General features: G+C 37.1%; 1 protein-coding gene across 6 annotated transcripts in view; it reads left to right on the forward strand.

Annotated features, from left to right (window-relative positions):
- The first annotated feature begins 2,904 nt into the window (after positions 1-2,904).
- The window catches only part of LOC127418734 (FYVE and coiled-coil domain-containing protein 1-like), a 40,329-nt gene continuing 26,385 nt past the window's right edge, over positions 2,905-16,848 (forward strand). For 3 of the 6 annotated variants that reach the window (XM_051659478.1, XM_051659480.1, XM_051659481.1), the window contains exons 1-5: positions 2,917-3,281; positions 3,734-3,833; positions 4,409-4,515; positions 13,831-13,956; positions 14,743-14,849. In XM_051659478.1, coding sequence (XP_051515438.1) covers positions 3,773-3,833; positions 4,409-4,515; positions 13,831-13,956; positions 14,743-14,849 — 401 coding nt within the window. In that variant the 5' untranslated portion in view covers positions 2,917-3,281; positions 3,734-3,772. Of the gene's footprint in view, positions 3,282-3,733; positions 3,834-4,408; positions 4,516-5,895; positions 8,634-8,725; positions 8,789-13,830; positions 13,957-14,740; positions 14,850-16,848 lie in introns of those variants that run through there. The other 3 variants (XM_051659482.1, XM_051659479.1, XM_051659483.1) reach the window with 3 other exon arrangements.

Raw genomic sequence — 16,848 nt, forward strand, 5'->3', positions numbered from 1 at the left:
ATTTACAGTGCTGCGAAGAAGTATTTTTCAAAGAAAAAGAAATATTCCTGATTTCTTCTGTTTTTGTGTATATATCATACTAAATTTGTCAAAAATTCAAACAAAATCTAACATAAAACAAAGGCAATCTGAGTAAACACAAAATACAGTTTTTAAATGATAATGTTATTTATTGAAGTAAAAAAGTTATCCAATACCAACGGGCCCTGTGTGAAAAAGTATTTGCCCCCTTAGTTACTAAATCCCCAAATCTATGAAACTGCATTAATAATGGGGTTCAGCTGGACTAGACACACCCAGGCCTGATTACTGTCAGCCCTGTTCAATCAAATCAACACCTAAAGAGAACTTTTTCAGCAGCATGAAGTTGGCTAAAAGGTCTCACCCAGTAGCACACTATGCCAAGGTTGAAAGAAATTCCAGAAATAATGAGGAAAAAGGTGATTGAAATACATCAGTCTGGGAAGGGTTACAAAGCTATTTCAAAGGCTCTGGGACTCCAAAGTAGAGACCTGTGCAGGACAGATTATTCATTGCAGCTCCCATTAGATTCTGTCCCGCTCCCGCAAAAAAATATATCTTATTTTCTCCCGCTCCTGGAGTTATATTATGTTATATTAAACGTTGTATTTTGAAGATTAAAATAAGGTTTGTATTAAGTGAGGTCTCACTTTATTTTAGGTGTCTTTAAATACTATGTTCTTACATTAAAATTTCTGTCTCTGATGTCTTAAATATGGAGCGCGCCAGAAAGAGTTATGAATGAGCTACCGTCCTTGCGCCCTTTTTTTTAAGTTGTTGTTGGTGCTTTTGTGCAATAGATAAATAACAATTTATTTCTTTTTAGATATTTCTATTTTGCGGGATCCCCGCGAATAATTTTATTCTCCCGCAACCTGCACACACATGAGTGTCTTACCGCCCGCCCCCGCACTCACCAAGCAAAACTTGTCCCATGCCGCACTCTGTGTCGGGTCCCACGGGACTAGGGCAGGCCTCTATTCCAAAGAACCACAGCGAGAGCCATTATCTCCAAATGGAGAAAACTTGGCACAGTAGTGAACCTTCCCAGAAGTGTCCGACCTTCCAAAATTCCTCCAAGAGCACAGTGACGACTCATCCAGGAAGTCACAAAAAAGCCAAAGACAGCATCCAAGGAACTGCAGGCCTCTCTTGCATCAATAAATGGTCACTGTTCATGACTCCACTATTAGAAAGACACTGGGCAAAAAATGCCATCCATGGAAGAGTGGCGAGGCAAAAACCACTGCTAACCCAGAAGAACATTAAGGCTCGTCTGAATTTTGCCAGAACACACCTTGATGATCCTCAGACCTTTTGGTAGGTTCTCTGGACTGATGAGTTGAAAGTGGAACTGTTTGGAAGACAGGGGTCCCGTTACATCTGGCTTAAATCAAACACAGAATTCCACAAAAAGATCATCATACCTACGGTCAAGCATGGTGGTGGTATTGTGATGGTGTGGGGATGCTTTGCTGCTTCAAGAACCTCCGGTCATCAGTCCGTGAGTTGAAGCTCAAGCGCACCTGGATTATGCAGCAGACAATGATCCAAAGCACAGGAGTAAGTCCACCTCTAAATGGTTCAAAAGAAGCAAAATTAAAGTTTTGGAGTGGCCTAGTAAGAGTCCTGACTTGAACCTGATTGAGATGCTGTGGTTGGACCTTAAACGGGCAGTTCATGCTCGAAAATCCTCCAATGTGGCTGAACTAAAGCAGTTCTGCAAAGAAGAGTGGGCCAGAATTCCACCACAGCGTTGTGAAAGACTGATCTCCAGTTATCGGAAGCGTTTGGTTGCAGTTGTTGCTGCTAAAGGGGGCACAACCAGCTATTAAGTTTAAGGGGGCAGTTCGTTTTTCACATGGGTGATATAGGTGTTGGATAACTTCTTTGCTTCAATAAAAAAAAAAAAAAATAAAATAAAATAAAAAAAAAAAAAAATATATATATATATATATATATATATATATATATATATATATATATATATATATATATATATATATATATATATTTGAAAACTGCATATTGTGTTTTCTCAGGTTGCCTTAATTTTGTTATCTTGTTTGAAGATCTAAAACAATTTAGTTTGAAAAATACACAAAATTAGAAGATTTTAGGAAGGGGGCAAACACTTTTTCACAGCACTGCATTAAATGTGATTTATTGTAAGGATATCAGTGTGTATTTTATTATGTTTATATAAAATAATTACCATAGATCTTTTAATATTACACCAGACTCGCAGTGTAAAAAGCATGTATTCTCAGCTGTCACATGACAAGATATAATACAGCTCTGGAAAAAAATTAAGAGACCTGGCAAAATTACCAGTTTCTCTGGATTTACAATTTCTAGGTATGTGTTTGAGTAAAATTAACTTCTTTATAGAATAAAGTACTGACAACATTTTCCCCAAATGATAATGTTGTCATTTAGAGCATTTATTTGCAGAAAATGACAGGAAAGCTATGACTGAAAATCAGGGTTATTCCACCAAATATTGATGTCTGAACTCTTCCTAAGTTAAAACATCAGTATTGTGTTGTTTAAAAATGAATATGAACTTGTTTTCTTTGCATTAGAGGTCTGAAAACACTGCATTTTTTTTTTATTTTTTTTTGGACCAGTAGTCATTTTCTGCAAATAAATGCTCAAAATGACAATATTTTTATTTGGAAGAAATGTTATCAGCACTTTATAGCTATAAATACTAAATCCAGAGACGCTGGTAATTTTGCAGCGCCGTAGTTCTCTTGTTCTCTCAACCAAACTTGTGGGTGGGATTATTGCCCACTGTCCAATAAGAAACGACTTTGGGGGGGGGGGGGGGGGGTCCTCGTCTCTCCTTATGTGGTTGGCTGAAGTGAATGTCAATCAAAGCTACAGGCACGAACATCAGGCTTGTTCAATAATGTAAACTAAGTGGACTACGAAGGAGCCTTACAATAGCAGTACGTCGGTTACTTGTATCGTTTTGTAGACATTTAGCATTATGTTACAAACTTCTAAAACAATACATTCATACTAACTTCAGTCTGAAGCAGCGTTTATTCAGCATACGTGTTTAAACATGTCATGCTGCGCCTGTAGAAGCTGTTGAGGTCTCTCAGCTGTTGCCTGAACTTTTAAACGGTTAAACTTTTGTTCGTTATTTTTAAATATATAGTTTCTATGGCAACAGGCACAGGGAACTCGTTTGTTTTCTTTCGAGTTCAAGCGTTACAATGTAACAGAGTCAATGGGACGTGTGAAAGAATGTGAGAACTGTTGTTTGTTTACATTTGAAAGCTACTTGTTTATTGTCTTGCAATTGTGGATGACATTAGAATAAATGTGCACGAGTATGTTATCGTGGCCCTCAAATGTCTAACTATTCCTCTTGTTTGTGTTTCTTCTTGTGGGATGTTTTTGTACTTGGCATGAATTCTCATAAATATATAGTCCAACAAGTATTTGGACACTTAAGCCACATTTAAAAGTGAATGTAATTAGATAAAAAAAAAAAAAATGTAACCAAGTAGCACTGATTAAAAAGAAAGAGCACAAGAACACTTTTCAAGCAAAACATTTCACAAAAAATATTTTTTTAAATGATAAAACCATAGATATAGTGTTCAAAATCAAAGATTAAAAAGTATTTGGACACTTCACTGCCATTCATTGTTCATTGTCACTGCCGGTCTTAATGTGTGTGATTCTTTTACTACAGATGACCTTTTGACCTGGTTGGCAGGAAGCTAGTCAGACCATGGCTACTGGTTTTGCAGTTGGGGAGGGCCAGCTTCAAAGGATTATCAGAGATCTACACGGTACAGTGTGTGTCAATGATTGTGTGAGTCTATGGAAGGATGTGTGTTTGCCTAAATGAATGTAATGAATAAAAAGAGGGAGAACTATTGTTCAGAGATACCCAGCGGCGGTCCCATCATCCCATTCCAATGACGTTGTCATTACTCTCCCCAGCAGTAGCATGTGTTTTGCGATTCCCAGAGCTCTGGCTTTTAACAGAGGAAAAAAGATGCAAAAAGAGAGAGACCTGCGAATCAGAGTTCATCCCCCATGTGTGGCATTTCAGTTCCTGAGGTGGATGAAAGGCGCGTGGAGTAAATATATGAACAAGAGGCTTGAGAATGAAAGATAGAAGTAGGAATAGTTAGAGTGATAACTTGTATAATTACAGTGAAAAGTAGGCCTTTAAACTGAGACTGAGATCAATTCTGCAACCCTAGTAGGAAGAGTGAATATCGACATGTTGGGGAAATTATATAAGTTTTAAATTGCAGCGTGTTGCTTTATTGTTTTAAAATGTGTGAAGTCTCAATATATGTTTATGTTTCTCTGGCTGTCATGCCATTTTGCTTGATTCCAATTGTTTTTCTTCCAGATGCTGTAACAGAATTGGCAAAGGAGTACAAGGAGAATGGCGAGCCCATTACAGATGACAGCTCCAACCTGCACAAGTTCTCTTACAAACTGGAGTACCTGCTTCAGGTTAGAAAGTCACACGTTCACTGACATAGGCCCGTTAACACCTGGTATCAACATCTGTCTCTGGTGATCCGATTACAAATGGACAACACTAAATACAGGTGTAAACATGGTCCAAAACATTCCTTATGCATCCTAGACAACAGTGAAGTGCCACCTGCTCACCTATCAATCAACTATTGCCCTCAAACAGAGAGAAAACAACCTGATTGAAAAATAATTCAAACTTGATAGTATTAAAAAAGGAGAACCACCAAACTATCGGTATAGATAGATGTTGTTCTATATAATTGGATATTGGTGTGGGCACACAATTTTAATACAGGTGCATCTTGGATGTCTGCGGAAGTTCCAGACTCAGCCATAGAACCCATGGGGTTCTCAGTGCACCGAGCGGACAGAGTGAAAGACCTCTCAGGTAAAAGCAGAGGTGGTTGTGTATGTTTTATGATCAACAAATCCTGGTGTGATCAGAGGAACATACATTTTATCAAGTCTTTCTGCTCTGCTGGTCTGGAATTCCTCATGCTTCTGGCTACCGAGGGAATTCACAGTGTTCATTATTACAGCTGTGTACATCCCCGCCCCCCACAAGCCGACACAGATGGGGCACTCAAGGAACTGTATGAGAGTATAAGTAACCAGGAAACCGCACACCCTAAGGTTGTGTTCATTGTGACTGGGGACTTTAACAAAGCCAACTTAAAGTCAGTCACACTGAAATACTTCCAACCCATCAGAAGCAACACAAGAGGAAACCGGGTTTTGGACCATTGCATGCACCAATACCACTTTTTCTCTTCCGATTCCGATATCGGAAATCTCAGTATCGGCCGATATCGATCCCAAGATGACACCAGTGTTGTTTTTTTTGCATAATCCGTTTAGAATATTTTTACATTATTGTGTGGAACTAATTGGGAGTACTCTTTAAAATGTAAAGAAACACAAACCTCTAACTACACATTATTTCAATATAAATGTATAGCTTATTAAGAAACACTTTATTGTTAACTAGTATACTGGATAATGTAGCAGCAAAATTAACAGTAATTCCAGTCTTCAAGTCTTCTGTAGAAAAGAAACCAGTGCTTTATTTTTGCCTTTTTTTTTTTTTAATGTTTCAACTTGCATCTGGACTTTAAAGGATTCAGATCTCTTTATTATTCAATTAGTTGTAAGACATCAGTCCACTTTTCATTCACACAGTTATTTTTTGGAACCCATTCCACTTAAATATTATTATAAATTGTAAACAAATACTATTGATGATGGTGTTCAGCCCAACTGGCTGGTGTTTTTACGGACATTTTCAACCTTTCCCTCTCCTTGTCTGTGTTCCCCACATGCTTTAAAACGTCCACCATTGTGCCTATACTGAAGCAATCCAAAATCAATTGCTTAAAATGACTGGCATCTTGTTGCTCTGAACCCCATCATCAGCAAATGCTTTGAGAGACTAATCTGAGATTACATCTGCTCTGTCCTGCCTGCCTGCCTGCCTCACTGGACTCACTGCAGTTTGCTTACCTCAACAACCGCTCCACTGATGATGCCATTGTACTTACACTACACACTGCTATCTCCCACCTGGAAAAAATGAACACATATGTGAGAATGCTGTTTGTAGACTACAGCTCAGCATTCAACACCATAGTGCCCTCCAAGCTTGATGTGAGGCTCTGGGCTTAAACAGCTTGCTGTGCAGCTGGATCCTGGACTTCCTGTCAGGCAGACGCCAAGTGGTCAGAATGGGCAGTAACATCTCATCACTAACCCTCAACACTGGAGCCCTGCAGGGATGTGTTCTCAGCCCACTCCTCTATTACCTATGACTGTGTGGCAACACACAGCTCCAATGCTATCAAGTTCACTGATGATACGAAGGTGGTAGGTCTGATCATTGACAATGATGAAACAGCCTACAGAGAGGAGGTGCACACTCTGACATGCTGGTGTCAGGAGCACAACCTCTCCCACAACATCAGAAAGACCAAGGAGCTTGTAGTGGACTTCAGGAGGAAAAGACAGAGAACACAGTCCCATCACCATCAATGGAGCACCGGTGGAGAGGGTCAGCAGCTTCAAGTTCCTCAGTGTTCACATCACTGAGGAACTTACATGGTCTGTCCACACAGAGGCCGTTGTGAAGAAGGCTCACCAGTGCCTTTTCCTGAGACGGCTGAGGAAGTTTCGAATGAACCACTGCATCCTCACTCTACCAGCAGTGTAGAGAGCATCCTGACTGGCTGCATCACTGCCTGGTACGGCAACAGCACCACCCTCAACCGCAAAGCCCTGCAAAGAGTGGTGCGAACAGCCAGACACATCATTGGAGTTGAGCTTCCCTCCCTCCAGGACATCTATACCAGGCGGTGTGTAAAAAAAAGCTTGAAGAAACATCAGAGACTCCAGCCACCTGAGCCATGGGCTGCTCTCACTGCTGCCATCAGGCAGGCGGTATCGCAGCATCAGGACCTGCACCAGTCGACTTCATGACAGCTGCTTCCCCCAAGCAATCAGACTTTTGAACTCTTGATCTCTCACGATCAATATACATCAGCACTGCACTTTATTAATCTCACACTGGACTCTCATAAATTATATTTTCTCTTGACAACACACTGGCAACTGACTATCAACCAACAGCCTGAATGTCAATACAACACAGTACATTCCACTGTATATTTTATATATATTTATTGTATACTGTTTATTCTATATTGTGTGTATTGTATACTGTACATTGTATATTATTATTTGTATATTGTGTTGTGTGTAATTATGTGTATATTAGTTTTGTAAATTGTGTTGTGTAAATCTGATGGTATATGTCTCATCATTGTCATGACTGCAGTGTTGCTCAGAATTGCACCCAAGACTTTCACCCACTGGTGCACTTGTGTATATGGTTGAGTGAAAATAAAGTGATTTGATCTACTGCTGTAGTTTAAATTATGAGAGAGCCAAAGCCAAAAAAAGAAATAACTTTCACATATCAATTAGTTGGATGAATTTATGTAAATTGCGTCACTTAATTTTTTTGAGATTAGTGGTTGACTGATATGGGATTTTTATCACACAATTTAATATAGTAAATAACACAAACTTAAAATTGCTCAAAAAAATTATAATAAACTCTTATTTAGCACTATATTTACTCAATTTCACACAAAACTTTGTAAAAAAGAATCAAAAAAAATAATATTGTATTTTAAATGGTAGATAGCTGCAATACAATTTTTGTAATTTAGTAGCACATGAAGAAATTGTTCATATATTAGCAAGAAGGAAATAACAGTACACACAGTAGTCCAGCAACCATGCATGGCATGTCCACGTTAGCAATCGCATTTTCTAAAAAAATACAGAATCAAACCAATTGTACATACAGTGCCTAGTGAATAAGACATTAACTTATAGCACACGTGAAGCGCTTTTACCTTGAAGTTGCACCAGAGAATATTTAGCAGAGACAGGCCACTTCTATTAAAATTAATGGGAGAAATAAGAACGCCCAACTGCAGCCAGTGGTCAACGGATATAGATAGGAAATCCAGCCTTACAGGTAACAGAGCCAATCACCTTTTAGATACAGACATCGCCTGTCAATCAACTTGAGGCATAATGCATGCGCATTAGCAATAAAAGCTGGGAAAATTTAGTTTTTTAGCGTAATCTGAGGTAAAGAAGCACCATTTATGATACAAGTGTTGTCAGATTTTACTGCTGATTTGAAATATGTTCTTTGATCGTAATCTTGACCAACTGTTTTGGAGATTTCAGTCTTTCCCCATTCAAGTAGATAGGAGCTGCACTGTCATGACTGGAAATAGCCTCCTGAGATCGTTCCAATCATGGCGGACAGTGGACTGACTTGCTAGAAAGACTTTGGTTGCACTCACATGCTCGTGCGGATCCAGTGAGCAGCAGCAATCTCCTGACAGTTTAAACAGCCTGGATGGCCTGCTTGGAATGTGACCACTGACCATCATGATTTGTGAATCAGAGGAACTTTTGATCCTGATCCTGAAGTTTTGATTCTGGCTAATAGAATACGCGCTTCAGAGGAAGATGTTAGATGAGCACTCGACAAGAAGAAAATGCTGGATTTTCGTGAGGTTCGTGAATTACATCTGTTTAAACGAGATATCTGCATATTTGCAAACGGTATATAATAGAAATTTTATTGATATTTGCCTTTTATCATTAGAACAGAAAGTTAATAGTGACAGGGAACTGTTGAGGAGAGGCTGATGTAATACGTGCTTCAGAGGTAGGTAAATGAGCGCTCCACAGGATGCTGGATCTGCTCAAGTTGCGAGGTTGGTTTATTACATCTGTTTAAACGAGATATGTGCATATTAGCAGACGGTATATACAGTTATGCTCAAAAGTTTGCATACACTGGCAGAAATTGTGAAATGTTTTGCATTTATTTTGAAAATATGACTGATCATGCAAAAAAAATGTCTTTTATTTAAGGATAGTGACCATATGAAGCAATTTATCACATAGTTGTTTGGCTCCTTTTTAAATCATAATGATAACATAAATCACCCAAATGGCCCTGATCAAAAGTTTACATACCATTGAATGTTTGGCCTTGTTACAGACACACAAGGTGACACACACAGGTTTGAATGGCAATTAAAGGTTAATTTCCCACACCTGTGGCTTTTTAAATTGCAATTAGTGTCTGTGTATAAATAGTCAGTGAATTTGTTAGCCCTCACGTGGATGCACTGAGCAGGCTAAATACTGAGCCATGGGGAGCAGAAAAGAACTGTCAAAAGACCTGCGTAACACGGTAATGGAACTTTATAAAGATTGAAAAGGATATAAAAAGATATCCAAAGCCTTGAAAATGCCAGTCAGTACTGTTCAATCACTTATTAAGAAGTGGAAAATTCGGGGATCTCTTGATACCAAGCCAAGGTCAGGTAGACCAAGAAAGATTTCAGCCACAACTGCCAGAAGAATTGTTCAGGATACAATAAAAACCCACAGGTAACCTCAGGAGATATACAGGCTGCTCTGGAAAAAGACGGTGTGATTGTTTCAAGGAGCACAATACGTCGATACTTGAACAAAAATTAGCTGCACGGTCGAGTTGCCAGAAAGAAGCCTTTACTGCGCCAATGCCACAAAAAAGCCCAGTTACAATATGCCCGACAACACCTTGACACGCCTCACAGCTTCTGGCACACTGTAATTTGGAGTGACGAGACCAAAATAGAGCTTTATGGTCATAACCATAAGCGCTATGTTTGGAGAGGGGTCAACAAGGCCTATGGTGAAAAGAATACCATCCCCGCTGTGAAGCATGGTGGTGGCTCGCTGATGTTTTGGGGGTGTGTGAGCTCTAAAGGCATGGGGAATCTTGTGAAAATTGATGGCAATATGAATGCAGCATGTTATCAGAAAATACAGGCAGACAATTTGCATTCTTCTGCACGAAAGTTGCGCATGGGACGCTCTTGGACTTTCCAGCATGACAATGACCCTAAGCACAAGGCCAAGTTGACCCTCCAGTGGTTACAGCAGAAAAAGGTGAAGGTTCTAGAGTGGCCATCACAGTCTCCTGACCTTAATATCATCAAGCCACTCTGGGGAGATCTCAAATGTGCGGTTCATGCAAGACGACCAAAGACTTTGCATGACCTGGAGGCATTTTGCCAAGACGAATGGGCAGCTATACCACCTGCAAGAATTTGGGGCCTCATAGACAACTATTACAAAAGACTGCACGCTGTCATTGATGCTAAAGGGGGCAATACACAGTATTAAGAACTAAGGGTATGCAGACTTTTGAATGGGTCATTTCATTTTTTTCTTTGTTGCCATGTTTTGATTTATGATTGTGCCATTCTGTTATAACCTACAGTTGAATATGAATCTCATAAGAAATAAAAGAAATGTGTTTTGCCTGCTCACTAATGTTTTCTTTAAAAATGGTACATATATTACCAATTCTCCAAGGGTATGCAAACTTTTGAGCACAACTGTATATGATATTAGTTTTATTGATAATTCCCTTTTTTTTCATTAGACAAGACAGTGAAGAGTTACAGGGAACTGTTAAGTAGAGAGAGGGAGAATGAAACAGGCGAGCACTTTAATATTATGAACGCAAATGCATCTGCCGCGGCTCATACATGCGGTCCGTTTAAATGAGACTGTTGCACACGGTCTGTTATTATAGGAACACGATGGCACGTAAAAACAAAACAAACCAGGACTGGTCGTTTAAATGTCTCAGTCGCTTCACATGCAAGCAGCCGATTTCTTCAAGAAAACAGTTTGCCAAAGGGGAAAATATATCGGCAGATGCCGAAAATGAAAACCACTATTTGAGATGGGCCAAAAGGTGGCTGAATTTTTCTGAATTCAGTCTCTTCAATCTCCAATGTTGGGAAAGCTACTTTGAAACTGAAGCTTTCCGAGCTACAAGTAGTTAATCTACAGTCAAGTTACTCGTTTTAAAAAGTTGTTAGCTACTAACAAAAAGTAGCTAACTACATTGAAGCTATTTAAAGAATAAAATAATTTAGATATATAACAATCAAATTATATTATTTAATTCTGCAATCAGAAATATTATAACCTGATTATTATATATTTAATTAGGGTGAAGTTCCCTTTAGTAAATTAACCATGGTTTTACTACAGTAACTATTGTTTAGCCATGGTATTTGTAGTAAACCATAGTAACCACAAAATTAACAATGATTACTATAGTCATAGTTACTGCAATATTACTATAGTAAAATCATGGTTTCTGCCAAAAACAAATTTTATATATATATATATATATATATATATATAACCGCCGAGCAATCCGCATCTTCATCCGTTTGCCTGCAGAAGTGAAGAGATTAAAGAATGTTATAGGAAATATTAAAGAAAATGTGTTATAGGATTATTTTGATTTCCATATCTAATCATATCACTGTTTAGTTTGTAGTTGTAAGTCGGAAGTTTATTGACTGCATTGTATTAATTATTAATTGATATTACTGCATAAATAATCTTTGTTATATTACAAAGAGAAGTGTTTTGGTTTGTTTTGCATACACCTGTCTCATGCTGACGGGATGTGAGTGCTCGGATTCAAGCCTTCATTCATTGGTTTTTTTTCTGAAAATCGATATTCTTCGGATGTCGATTTTCCTAAGAAAACAATCTAATATTGAAACTGTTATACTATCTGGTTATTAGTCCCTGATTCCAGGGTGGTGCCCCATCATTGTTAATCCTTATTAATATTCTGTTGATTTTTGATAATTGATAATTATCTTTGATGATTGTTGAATTTGAATGATCAATAAAATAGTGTTAATTTTAATTAATGTTTCATTGATGTTAATGATTGGTGATTATCTTTGATAATTGTTGATTTAAAGGATTAAAAAAGCTAACATTGATTCTCATCAATGTTCTATTGATTTTAATTATTAATAATTATCTTTGATAATTATTCATTATTGCTAATAACCAAACCCGCTCCTAAACGTAGCGCACTACATTTACTGGAGCCCCATATGAGGTTTCAATGAGTTAGATTCAATTAATTAATTTAAATATTAATTAATAACTAAAGAAATAATTATTAATTATTTCTGATAGTAACACTGATCTAAACAATCAGTAAAGTCCTACATTTGCAATTCTTCCCATAAGGCCTGCACCCCTGAGTCTTCTCTTTACTGTTGTACATGAAACTGGTGTTGAGCGGGTAGAATTAAATGAAGCTGTCAGCTGAGGACATGTGAGGCGTCTATTTCTCAAACTAGAGTCTCTGATGTACTTATCCTCTTGTTTAGTTGTACATCTGGCCTTCCACATCTCTTTCTGTCCTTGTTAGAGCCAGTTGTCCTTTGTCTTTGAAGACTGTAGTGTACACCTTTGTATGAAATCTTCAGTTTTTTGGCAATTTCAAGCATTGTATAGCCTTCATTCCTCAAAACAATGATTGACTGACGAGTTTCTAGAGAAAGCTGTTTCTTTTTTTGCCATTTCTGACCTAATATTGACCTTAAGACATGCCAGTCTATTGCTTACTGTGGCAACTCAAAAACAAACACAAAGACAATGTTAAGCTTCATTCAGTGAACCAAATAGCTTTCAGCAGTGTTTGATATAATGACAAGTGATTTTCTAGTACCAAATTAGCAATTTAGCATGATTACTCAAGGATAAGGTGTTGATTGATGGCTGCTGGAAATGGGGCCTGTCTAGATTTGATCAAAAATAACTTTTTTCAAAAAAAGTGCCGTTTTTTTAACATCAGTAATGTCCTGACTATATTTTGTGATCAGTTGAATGCCACTTTGGTGAATTGAAATACCAATTTCCTTCCGAAACAGCAAAATATGTACATTATTCCAAACTTTTGGCCGCCAGTGTATATAAAATAAACATGGTTACTACAGTCATGATTGATACAGTGTTATGGAAAAATAAAATCCTTGAATTGAATTGAATTAAATTACAGTAGTAGAACCATGGTTAATTTACATATGGGATAAACAAATAGGGTGACAACATTTATTGAACATACATTTATACTTAATAAATATTAATAAATCTAGAAAACAACATTTTATTACACTGAATTGGAATATAGTGATAAACAGTAGCACTTAACTAAATATTTCACTTTGGAAAAATAAGCAAAGTCCTTTTAAGACTGTGATGGGCTCAATGAAAACAGTGAATCATTTTTGAACTAGTTAATTTACATGAACCGTCCGAAAGAACCGACTCACTGAAATTAATCGGTGTTCCAAAAGCTAGATATAAGGGAATCGTTTATTTTAATTGGTTCATTTACATGAACTGTCCGAAAGAACAGATTGGCTTTAATGATCTGGATTTCCCAGCGCTACGTGAGAGAGAGAGAGAGAGATGACGGTTTAGGTGAGCTTGCTTGATTACTGCCTCAGTTACATTGTTGTGTAGTGCGAATACAATGAGACAAATGTACAATTTGTGACGATTACAGCACTACTCGTTGGAAAATGTAGCTTGTTACTGGAAAAGCTACACTGTTGTGAAAATAGCTGGGCTACTGGCATGCTACTGAACAGTGTAGTTAAGTTAGTAGCGTTGCTACTTAAGGTTGCTCCCCACACTGATGAAAACCTTGTCTTTTCCTCAAAGCAGTTTGTTTTTCACACTACCTTTTAGCCACTTTTGCTAAACACATGTACTTACATTTGCATTTATATTTATTCATTTTGCATGTTTATTTGAGTATGTTTTTAGATGTTTCATAGTCATTTATCTGAAATGTTTTCTTATTGTCTTACTCAGTTTGACCAGAAGGAGAAAACGACATTTCTGGGTTCGAGAAAAGACTACTGGGATTATTTCAGTGATTGTCTGGCTAAAATTAAAGGAGCAAACGATGGAATTCGCTTTGTTAAATCTATTGTAGAGGTAAACAGTCTCATTCACATCTAACATGCATTTATATTTTGGATCATCTGTTTTAGTAGTGGACATTTGTTATACCAAAGCATATGCCTATGCACATAAACAAAAATAAACACAAACGTTTTGTTCAAGCAAACCTTCCTATCTGCCACTTACAGTTCCTTTTTTTTCTCACTCAAATATGACAGATTGTTCAGATACAGTCAGGTTCTTCCTTGTAAACTCTAAAATATAGACTGACCTAAAAGGCATGTTCTGTTAAAAAATTCCACATCCATGTGCCAGCTGTCTTATATATCAGTCTGGTTTATTTGTGTTGACACTGAACTGTTGGCCAGCTTCCTCCTGCTGTGGTGTAGCTAGTTTTGGTAGCAGAATACTAAATTTGGGGGCTAAAAATTGAGTGAATACAAGAAATTGTTATTTTGAACTTCTTGCTGCTTATAGAAATTGGCAGTTATATTTTGTGTGGTCACATTTGTAATGTAGGTATTGCATTATATAAAAAGAATAGGTCAACTCTTCATCAGTTTAAAATTATTCATACTCCAGTGTATCGGCCAATCATCGGTTTTAGCCATTATAATCAATTATCTGTGCAACATGACCTGAAATTAAGCATGTAATGTATGAATATTGACTTTTTAGTTATTTATCTAAGGTAACCTTTTATTTTATTTTTTTAAGATCTTGTAGGTTGAAATAGGTTCTTTTCCATGTGATTCTGGTGCTGTGTTCTTATATAGATACTTGAGTCATAGTGAAAGCTTTGCTCTTTCTCTCTCTCAGCTGAAGACATCTCTGGGAAAAGGCAGAGCATTTATTCGTTACTCTCTCGTACACCAGCGACTCGCTGACACCCTTCAACAGTGCCTTATGAACCAGAGGGTCACCAGGTAACACCCCACTTTCACTTCTCACCATCCCGTCAATGCCGGTCATCTCTCTTGAGAGACATGGGGTTTACAGGGCATTTCAAAAGTATTTAAACTCTTAACCAATTCTCTCATTGTGCTGAAATACTAAGAATAAATTGCAAATTTTTTATTTCAATTAAAAAAATACTGCAAGGTTATGTTCGTTTACTGCTACAAATGGTCACTTTCTCGTCCCTTTAACAACAGTCTTGTGTATTTTAAATGTTGCAGTCAATAAAGTCTGAACATTTTAAAAATAGTTCTTATGTGTGGACGTTTCTTCCTTCTGAATGATCCAGAATCAAATTGCCTGTAATCTAAATCACAACATTGCTATGCCAAAATTAAGCAAAAACACACTTCAGTGCAGCATTTCAGACATGTAAGAGCAAAGTTAAAAGTATACACTTAAAATAGGTTATGCCTTCAGATAAGTTGAATTGGCATAACCAAAAAAGGCAAAACTTCTGTGCGAGCACTGCTGTTTCCTCATGTTCTAGTTACAGCATTGTTAACCCCCCATAGCTTAATTCATTCGAAACAATACTAAGAACTCTTCCCTTGCTTAGTTTTACTTCTTTAAAATCACTTCCCTGTTCGAATGAAACACTTACATTTACTCCAGGTTCATACTGTATGTCTGTAATATTAATGTGGATTTCTTTATTTTTACACATTGTTTATTGATTCTGTAAGACAATACAGTGTTTTTAATGCACAAAAGGCTCATTACTCCTATGGTTTGATTAAATGCCTTACTTTGATGATTTTAAAGGTTGTGACTTTATTTTTGTTTTATAATATTACTAGTACAATGTAATTCTTAAACTAAAACCACTAAACTACTACTTCTATATAAGCTAAAAACGCATGCATGGATGCACATCTTGAAATCCACCGGACATAGTAACCAATTAGGACACCTTTGATTTTCAGTATACTATGATTTGAGATGCAGTACTTCTAATCTCACACTTGGGACACAGTGGAAGTGTTACCTTATTTACTTTGCAAGTTCCAAAAGGAGAATGCAAATAAAGACACGAATCTCTCCTGATATACTTGTACCTTAAACCGGTTTGGAACTAAAACTGCAGGTTGGTCATGGTTTGAATTAGGTTACTACTTAGCTTACTACATAGTTTGAATTATCATAATACTTAGCAACAAGGAGTGTCATTGAAACCTCTGCATTAATTAAAGAGAGAGTTCTCTCATTATTTACTCACCCTCATGATATCCCAGGTGTGTATGACTTTATTCCTTCAGTAGAACATATTTGAAGAAAAATAGAAAAACATCTCAGCTCAGTAGGTCCATCAATGCATGTGGATGGTGATCAGACTTCTAAAGTGACACAATTGATTTTGGTATGAAAAAGATCAATGAAGTACTTTTTAACTATAGACCATCACTTCCAGTGAGCAGCGGTATGCGTGTGTGACATAATCGTGTTGGCATGTGAAAAAAGTGAGAACTGACGCACGTGCGACACATCCGGAAATGTAGCGCTGTTTACAATAGGTCTGCAGGATTATGACGAAAATTATTATTCTTTGATATTGTAATTGCGATTATTCATTTAGATTAACAGAATTTACATTACAATACTTAATTTGTTTAGGACAGCCCACAAAATACTTATTACGTGGGCTATGAATAAAAAACAACCTGAGAACTGTGTTCCTGAATTGCATTATTATTTTAATTGCATGAAAAACAAAGTGTTGTTCACCTTTTAAACAAACTGTCCACAGTATAATTTAGATGGTGAGCATTACTGATATGCATTTAGACTAATTTAAATGCCTCTGATTTGCCTTTGCATTCATGCACACAATGGCCCAAAAAAATATGGGAAACAGTTTACAATAAGGTCCATTTGTTAACAAATTTAGTTAACATGAACTAACAATTATCAATACTTTTTTACAGCATTTATTAATCTTAGTTACTGTTAATTAAAACATATACTAAT

The sequence above is a fragment of the Myxocyprinus asiaticus genome, chromosome 28 (genome assembly GCF_019703515.2).
Source record: "Myxocyprinus asiaticus isolate MX2 ecotype Aquarium Trade chromosome 28, UBuf_Myxa_2, whole genome shotgun sequence".
Taxonomy (NCBI): Eukaryota; Metazoa; Chordata; class Actinopteri; order Cypriniformes; family Catostomidae; genus Myxocyprinus; species Myxocyprinus asiaticus.